This window comes from Hevea brasiliensis, chromosome 7 (assembly GCF_030052815.1).
Source record: "Hevea brasiliensis isolate MT/VB/25A 57/8 chromosome 7, ASM3005281v1, whole genome shotgun sequence".
Taxonomy (NCBI): domain Eukaryota; kingdom Viridiplantae; phylum Streptophyta; class Magnoliopsida; order Malpighiales; family Euphorbiaceae; genus Hevea; species Hevea brasiliensis.
The window spans coordinates 1,499,666-1,508,714 of NC_079499.1; the positions used below are offsets into that span (position 1 = coordinate 1,499,666).

General features: G+C 34.3%; 1 protein-coding gene across 4 annotated transcripts; it reads right to left on the reverse strand.

Annotated features, from left to right (window-relative positions):
* Positions 1 to 1,170: 1,170 nt before the first annotated feature.
* LOC110638151 (ranBP2-type zinc finger protein At1g67325) lies at positions 1,171 to 6,359 on the reverse strand. 4 transcript variants are annotated; one of them, XM_058149590.1, is made up of 10 exons: positions 6,213 to 6,359; positions 5,880 to 5,925; positions 5,504 to 5,619; positions 4,598 to 4,871; positions 4,375 to 4,445; positions 3,973 to 4,024; positions 3,774 to 3,883; positions 3,515 to 3,539; positions 3,291 to 3,442; positions 1,171 to 1,938 (listed from the first exon to the last, which is right to left on the reverse strand). In XM_058149590.1, exons 1-10 carry the CDS (start codon positions 6,219 to 6,221, stop codon positions 1,918 to 1,920), a joined length of 876 nt encoding a protein of 291 aa, XP_058005573.1. In that variant the 5' UTR covers positions 6,222 to 6,359; the 3' UTR covers positions 1,171 to 1,917. The 4 variants fall into 4 exon arrangements, with proteins under 4 accessions (XP_058005573.1, XP_021644294.1, XP_058005574.1 ...); XM_021788602.2 differs by having other exon boundaries at positions 1,171 to 1,941; XM_058149591.1 differs by having other exon boundaries at positions 1,171 to 1,957.
* Between the last annotated feature and the right edge of the window lie 2,690 nt (positions 6,360 to 9,049).

Consider the following 9,049-nt stretch of genomic DNA (forward strand, 5'->3'; position numbering starts at 1 on the left):
CTTTTAGATGTAATTCCATTAGTTTCTACATTCACGTAAATAACTTTGACCCTAAAATAAATGTGATGGAATATTAATACATTTGTGTGAATGTGAAAAATACAATATAAAAATATCGAGTGTGTTATTAGCTTATTTATACACTCATTTTTAAAAAAATTCTAATATGAAATTTTTTTTTTAAAGAGAATGGAAAGAGAAAGACACTAATAACTCATAAAGACAATAAAGAAATTAAAGAATCAAGCAAGTAAACATAAAGAATTATACACAAATGCAAGTATGTACCCTCATCTACTATTACTTGTATTTATATATAGAGAGAGATAGAAGGTGGGTATGCTTGGCTCCGTGCATGCCACCGGCAAGAGCCAATCCAGAGGTGATTGGATCGTGCTTGTGGCATACAGGGAACCAGGCACAACCCTTGATAGATTGGACCCTGCTTGTGGCATACAAGGAACCAGGCACAACCCTTGATTCACCTTTATTTCTTGCATCCAGCAGGTCTATGCCCACCTTATACTCGTAAAGAAAAATTATGCAAGTGAGGAAGAGATGGGAAAAAGAGAGATATTGTGTATAAAATGAGGTAGCCATTTATAGATGGATAGGTAATGATTCCTCTCCTCTATGTATATATAGGAGTTTAGAGGCTCCATACCAGATTTTCTTACCATATTCAACACATTCCCATTAGAACAATTAGTGATTTCAAAATTTAATTCTCAAAAGTCATTTTCAAATTAAGGGCGTTTACATAGACGTTTGATTCCAACCATTAACCTTTTTTTTTTTCTTTTATACTTTGGAAATTTCTATTTTACGAGGCAGACATTTGACTACTGAATTATTAGTTCAATAATCATAATTAATCAACTTGATCGACAACATTTAAAAATCGATTAGTTCTTGAAAACTCGGCAACAATTCATTGAAACTTTTTTTATTATTAATCATTAGCTACGACTATTCGAGTTTTTGGACCAAATTGTGTGATTGATGACGTTTAATAGAGAATGAAATATTAAATAGCTTGCATGCCTTCGATTTTCATTAGATAGTAAGGAAATAAATATGGGAATTTGAAATAAGTATTTAAAGATTGGAGATAAACTGAGGATATGAAATTGAACTAAATTAAATCAAATATGGCAATTTGTAAAAAAATTGTACATCACGAATATATTTTTCTAATTTATATTTGCCGAAAAAATATCTATTACCAAAAATTATAAATTACTTATAAAATCGTACAAGTCGGCATACCACATCCCCAAGTCTCAATCGTTAACAGGTGGCTGTCGCTCGCTTTGACTATGCCATTTCTCTTTTACATTTTCAATTAAAAAAATAATAATATTAAAAATTTATATTTTCAAAATGTTGTTAAAAAAATTAATCCCAACCATGAACAAAATAAACCTTAATATAAAACCCTCCCTACTCGATTTTTAATCCCAAAATCAGATATTATAAAGAAAATCACTCAAATACTTCCACGTAATCAAATGCATGATTCTGAAATAGCACCATTGCTTCCTTTCCATTCCAACTCTTCTCCTACTAATAGTTAGTGGTCCTTCTATTTGTTCCCACATTATGCATGGACCAGGAGCATAGAAAAATCTATTGTCACACAAAAAAATGGATTGGCTACTTGAGCACCGAGCAGAGAAAAATACAGTCCAGAGCACACCCACAACTAAAAAGGAACATGCCAAATCTCATCGCTTCGCCCACAACAAATTGGGTGTACTATCTTTTCACCTCAACCATGCTGCGCATAGCATTCATTACCGGGAAGATGGATTGGAAATTTTACTCTTTTTAACCCAGCTTCAAATACAAACCACACTTGTGACTTGAAGCATACCAGGCTGGAAAGGCACCAGCCATCCAAAGCTCAAGTGTAATTCAACAGCACCAAGATACTGCCTGCTGGAATCACTCAGTCCTATAAATGATGCTTTAGTTTAAGCTAAATTTGAATTTACTAAAATCTCAGGTACTCGAATGATATTAAAACAACAGATTTGTTCCATAGAGAACCACCACTTGGTCCATATTGAGATTCAAATTCATATTCAAAATTTTCAAAATCCAAAATCCTACTAGTCTTCTAAACTCCTGGTTGAGGTGATAGTTTTCCACTCAAAATGAACATTAATAGGAAAACATGAGGATAGGTGGATCCTCACACAATCGAATTGCAAGCTGAAATCATCTTGGACTGAATATGGACCAAATTGAGAACAGACTTGTCACTAAGCAACAAACGATGAACGCTGAAACAGGCTAACACTAACAGGTGAGGAAATCAGCGCTTGCAAAGGTACAATTACAAATATTAAATCCATGAACCTTAAAGCAATAGCCAACAATTACAGTTAGTTAACTAAGACAAGCACATGATAGCCACACTATCAAAGCTTCCAGAAACTATACGAGTGGGTAATGAAAACTTTTTAAAAAGTCTAGACCACCTAATTTTTACGAGTCACATGACCATATTACAGGCAACTATACAGGGGGAAATGGTTGCTGCATTGATTCAAACTACACAACTATCGGACTTATTTGCTAGTGGAGACATAATTAAGTTTTGAACTTGGTATCCCATTCGCTTCCAACAGAAGCATCTACTGAAACAGTGATACTGAATGGCATAGAGACAACAACCCAAATGAACATGAAACATGCTGCCTGCAGTATTCTAAGTTCATGGTAGCATACCCACTAAAACAGATGAGTTGATGACAAAAATTACAAAAGCCTAACTAATAGGAAACCAGAACCAACCTGTAGAATGTTTGCCAGATCAATCTGGCAGACACATAGTGCATAAAAGGATCCATAAAGACCAAAAATATTATCACAAGTAATACAACTTGACAGACATCATGAGAAGGTAGAGTAACTTGACAACCGCTGCAACATGAGGATGACACAACTGACTTTCAGACACCCATATTGAGCAATGCTGGACGACAACTCTGGACCTTCTCAAACCTCAAACATGTCCTAGAACTCACTGGAACAGTAGACAATTGCAAATCAATTGTTGCATAGTGGAAATATAATCGACAATTAACAAGGTACATATATCTACAGAATAACAGAGATGGGACTGAGAGTAAGGGTAAGAGAGAGAAATAAGGAGGAAGAGTTTGCCTTATTAGAAACATCTTACTAATGCTCATTGAGTTTGTGAATACACATGTAATTGATAAAGACAACAGTATCAAGCAACAAACAGAAATACAAACAAGATGAATCACGTAACAAACCTGATCATTCTCATCTGCCACTGGTGAAGGGGACTTCTTTGATTGAGCGGGTTTCTCAGCTCCACAATTCTGTCTATTGCACTTGGTCCTGAATGGATAATTTATGTTGTTACATTTCTCACACTTCCAGCTTCCCTCAGGCATTTTTTGTCCTGAAAAGCAACACATAAGTATCAAATTCAAACTAATAAGTTCACCATCTTCAGGAATTTAGGAAGACTTACTGGAATTTTTCTCTGACTTTGCAGGCTGCAATTGCAAGAGGGTATTGTCAGAAATGAGAAATCAAACAAATTACCATTACTAAACAAAATAACAAGCTAAACCAACAAAGATCTAACGACCAAAATAAATTTCTAATCTCAATTCCCAAACAATAGAATGTTAGCAACAAAAGGTAATTATATGACAAAGGAACAACATGAACAAACACAATTCCTATAAATTCATTCTAATATATTGAAGTATAAAAGCAGAACAAACCTGGGATCCCGGCTTTGGTGTATTGCACTTCCTCATGTTACAAACAGTTCTAAAAGAGAAGTTGACATTCCCACATTTTGGACATGTCCAGTCGTTATCCCGCGTTGCATCTACATGCACATGATATGAAGAAAAATCAAAGTTAGAGCACAGAGAGGTTCCCAAAGTAGTTGCTCATCCACACACTGAAATGACGAACCTGCACCCTTTTTCAGAGATTTATCATCTGGAAAGAAGCCTGGCCTAGGCCCCTGGTCAAAAAGAAAGTGAATCTCTAAACTCAACATCATGTTTAAAATGACTGAAAAATTTTAGAAGTGTCTATGCATGTTGTTTTGTGATTTTGCATTTCAGAAAATAGATGGCAAGGTGCACAGCACTAAAAAATACAGACTCAATGATACTGAGAAGTCAATGCTGTCCAAAAAAATTTTAACATGCTTATCAACTAATCACCATTGATACACACAAATTCCATAATTCACCACAGATAAAAGTTTAACCACAGATAAAAGTTTAAGTATCATGTCAAAATATTAAATCCCATCTTTTGTAATGTAAATTCCAAACTTCAATGGTGGAAAAAGTAACATATACATACCATTGCAGCAGGGCCCATTGGCATACCCAACCCATACCGGTCCATCAAGGGTGGCATACCATACATCCCACCTGACAGAAAACAGCAAAAGTCATTACCCAACCAATGGAACCCTAAAGGGCCAGTTCTGTACTGTATCCATGCTTTTCTTTTTTTAAATTGTTGTTGTCCAACAGTGAAAAGTTAAATATGTGAAAAATAAGTTGGTGAAACAAGGTTTTACCATTCCCCATCATAGATCCACCAGAAAAAGGAGGCGGTCCAGACATATGCAGTGGCCTGTACGGGCTGCCAGCAGAAAGGCGGCTGCTGTAATTATAATGATAAGCTGAACCCCCAGGAAATGCAACATCATATGGAGCAAAAGAAGATCCATTGAAAAGGGATGATCCATATGGTGGCACACCCATATACATTGAAGAAGGTGCACCAGAACCTACATAAGGAGCTGAAGATGAGTAACTCTGTGGGGCTTGCATTGGCTTGGCAGCAGATTTCTGGAATAGGGAAAACAAATGTACAATTTAGAAAATAACAATTAAGGTTATATTTTTTTTAGGGAAAAAAAAGATAAAATAAGCCAAAAAAATAAATAAATGAGTGTATCAACAACAACAAAGGGCATGGAGTTCAGGAATGTATTCTTCATAATGATTAGTCAATCATACGTGAGAATGACAGGCTAGTAAAGAAATAGTACAACACAACAATAGAAACAATGGGAATCTAAAGAAAGATGCCATTCAAATAAATAAGTATGGACTAATCCTGCTGCAACAACCTATCCCTGCACTCAAATGCAACCAGATGAGTTGACACCAGATGCTTGCTACAGAAATTATGTCACAACTTTCTTGTTTGGTTCTTAAAATTGCATGCTAGTATGCTACAATTGAACATAGTTTCAATTTAGATAGCAAGTAAATATTGATGGATGCATTAGAATTTTACCCATCCAATCTTAAATTGAAATCCAAATAACTGTAAAAGAAAGGACAGGAAAACAAAAATATAGTCTGTATCCTAACAATGAGCTGTAGAGACAAACTCCATAATTCTAGATAATATCATGCAAATTATCTCTATTAAAAAATAAATAAATAAATAAATAATTCCAAACGTAACTTACCGAGTTATGATCAGCTGGCCTGGGCTGGGTGCAATTACGCATATTGCAAGTTGTCCTAAATGAAAAATTGACATTGCCACAACTTGGACATGTCCAATCATCTTCCCTGCGACTACCTACAAATCATTAAAAAAGAAAAAAAGGACTAAACATGATCAAATCCCAGCATTGTAGCCAATAATTATTTGTTCTTTGTTTGGTCCAGTGGCCAGGCTACTCCTCTTCCGTCCCATAAATCCCCCATCCAAAACCCCACTAATTAAAACCTCAGACCCAAATTGAAATCCCAAATTCTAAATTACCTTTAGGGACATCAGCTCATAATTCTATTTCAAATAGAGGAAAAACCCGCGTCTAACAGAAGCAAAGAACATACCGTCAGTTCTAGCCCGCTTGGCTGCGGAGGAATTTCTGTTATCGACCTGAGCACAAAAAAAGAAAATACAGCAATTCACCAACTACTACAGAATCCATTACGCAATTGACTACACGAATTCATAAACTTTAAAGATCTAGCTTCATTTGCATCCGATATATCACAAGATTAAGTAAAAACGGAACAAAAAAGGCTGTGGTAATTTTTGTTTTATCGATCTTAATTTCTGAAATAATGAAACATGTAAGAAAAATCATAGAATCTTCAAGGGTTTTACACGCAAGAAAAAAAAAGGATAAAACCAATAAATTAGAGGATGAGATGAATGAGTACCTGAGACATGGCGTTAGATAGAGAATGAGAAGAAAGCAAAAGCTCGCTGCTTTAGATTGGGAGGCCCGACGACTGTGTTATTGCTACGACGACGGGCTGAGTAAAAAACCGTGGCTTGATTCCGCGTAGGTAAATAAATTTCCTTTTATATTTTTCTTTTTTTTTTTTTCATTTCAAAAAAAGTGCGCTACATATTTTAATAAAATTAATTATTTAATTTTTATATTTTAAAAAAAAAATTATTATTTTATTAATATAATTTATTTTCATTAAATTATCCAATCCCTCAATAAAAAATTTTTATTTGAACAATATTAATCAAACTACCATTTAACTTATCTACTTTAAAAGAATTAATTAATTAATTTTTTTATTTTAAAAAATAATATTATTTAATCTATCTATTTTAATGAACTAATTAACATTATGAAAAACATAATATTTTAAAAAATATAGTATTAGATAAAAATAAAAATTTACTATATTGATATTAATATGTATAAAAATAAAAATTTTACTATATTTAGGTTAAATATGTATTTATAATTTTTTAAAATTTGTTTAAGTATTTTTATTTAATTTTATGGATATCATTTTCATATTTTCTTTATTAGGAAATAATTTTTTTTATTACTTATAAATTTAGAAGAGCTGATTAAATTTTTTGCATAGATAATTTATATTTTTTTATAAAAAAATGAAAAAAATAATAGAGAGATAATGTGAAAGAAAAGGGGGTGGGTGTGGGTAAAGGAGATAAAACATTGGGAAATAGAAATAAGTGAGATTAATAGAGAAATAAGAGAGATGATTAGCGTAATTTAGATATAAAAAAATCATTGTAACATCTTTAATTTTTAAATAATTATTTTATATATATATATTTTATTCTAACCCTGGTATTATGGACTACGTGTATGTACTTTCATTTCGTGAAAATTCGATCGTCGCCCTGATCTGCAATTTCGGGCCGAGCAGATAAGCTGTTAGAACCATTTCAGAACCGGGTCAATATTATAGGCTACCCCACCGTTTTCAGACGTTCTGGATGCGTTCCAGTTGTCAGATTTGGCATAGGTAAACTCAAACTCTACATTACTCAATTTTCCTTGTACTGGGTTAGAATAAAATTTATAAAATATTCGTAAATGATAAGAAAATTACGATTCCTATTGCAATAGCCTTATAATATTGTTAAAGACCGCGGGGCAGGTTTATAGAATTTTTAAAGTTAGTTTAGATAGTTTTTTAAAAATATTAGTTTTGAAGTCTTATAATTGAGTTGTCTAATGTTGTGATTATTGCTTGGTTTGGAGGGCTCAGGAGATGCCATATAATGATGATGAGATATGGATTGAGTTTAGAAGTGTTATTTGAACCATTTTGCAGGTTGGGTAAGTCCTAGATATAGGGAGAGATTCTGCTGGATTTTCGGCACGACTTAGGATATCTTTGGTCTTTTCTTAGTTTGTATTAAGTCAAATATATTAAATAATTGTAATAAATTTATCCGGTGAGCCGGGACAGCTTTCCTCCTCCTCCAAGCCGCCGCAGTGACCTCGATTCAAGTTTGTGAGTAAAATATTAATTTTAATTGTAATTTCGATATTATTATATGTTCAAGTATGCCCATACATCACTTATAAATATGTGTCTATGTAGTTAAACACTAGGCACATTTTATATTGCATTAATAATTGTTGAAGTGCCATGAATATTGTTTGTGGTAATTTGGAGCAGTGCATGTGTGTGGCGTGCGTGTGGTATGGTATTGGATATGGACAGGGCGGATAGACACGGCTTGAGAGACACTCGCTAGGACCTAGTCCTTCGGGATAGACACGGCTTGAGAGACACTCGCTGGGACCCCACATTTGGTTTATTAAGCGAAAGTCCAGCTTGAGAGACACTCGCTGGTAGAGGTTGGATTAAGAGGGCTGTATAGGTTAGATTAAGAGGGCTGTATAGGGGATTAGCTCCCATATATGTATTGCTTGAAAATGTTGAGTGTGTGAGTGCTTCAAATTGCCTTTTTGCTGTTATGATATGAAAATTATGACGATGTTACATTTCACTCCACATGGTGCATTAACTTTAGATAGTTATAAAGATTATGATTAAAATTGATATTTTACTCTCTGAGTTGAACGCTCACTTCTGTTCATCTATTTTTTCAGGCTACAGGAGGATTATTTTTTGTGGCTAACCTTCTCTTCTTCTTCGCAGGTCCATTAATAGTATTTAATATATTTTGTACAATTGAGTTAAATTTTAGACTCCGCATGTGTTAGAAGCACTTATTTTTATTTTGGGTATGTATTATAAAAGTTATGTTGGACTTGTAAAAGTATTAACTGTATGCATGATGGGATTGGATGAGGGAGCTGAGCTCCTATTTAAGTTATGACATTTTGATCATGTGGAGGGTGAGCTGAGCTCTCAAATTTATTATATATTGTGTTTACAGGTCCGGCGAGTCAAAAACTCTCCGTTGAATGGTCCATTTTATGGTCGGACTCTGTCCGGTTGAATTCTTGAAATTGGGCCCAAATGGGCCTTAGAGTTGGGTTGAGAAATAGTTAGGCTTACTACGGGCCTCGAGGGCTTTAGGCTGGCCCAGGTCCTAGTGCCGGTCCGGCCCATAGGTTGGGTCGTGACAAAAGTGGTATCAGAGCTTAGGCTTTAGATTCATGGGAAAGTGTGCACCTAGAGTTGTCACATGCGGAGTATAGGATTCTGTTTCATCTTTTTTCTGTAATTCTTCGTTTCTAGATTCTGCGTTATTCCTCGGTTAATATAAGAGTGCTTCAGTTTAGCACCTCAGTTTTGTGAAGTAC

Excerpts from the sequence above, each read along its gene's own strand:
- LOC110638151 (XM_021788602.2), bottom strand. Across the intron at positions 3,884-3,972 it reads ATCTCTGAAAAAGGGTGCAG|ATGCAACGCGGGATAACGAC; the intron begins GTTCGTCATTTC and ends ATGTGCATGTAG. Across the intron at positions 1,942-3,290 it reads TGGCAGATGAGAATGATCAG|CAGGCAGTATCTTGGTGCTG; the intron begins GTTTGTTACGTG and ends GAGTGATTCCAG.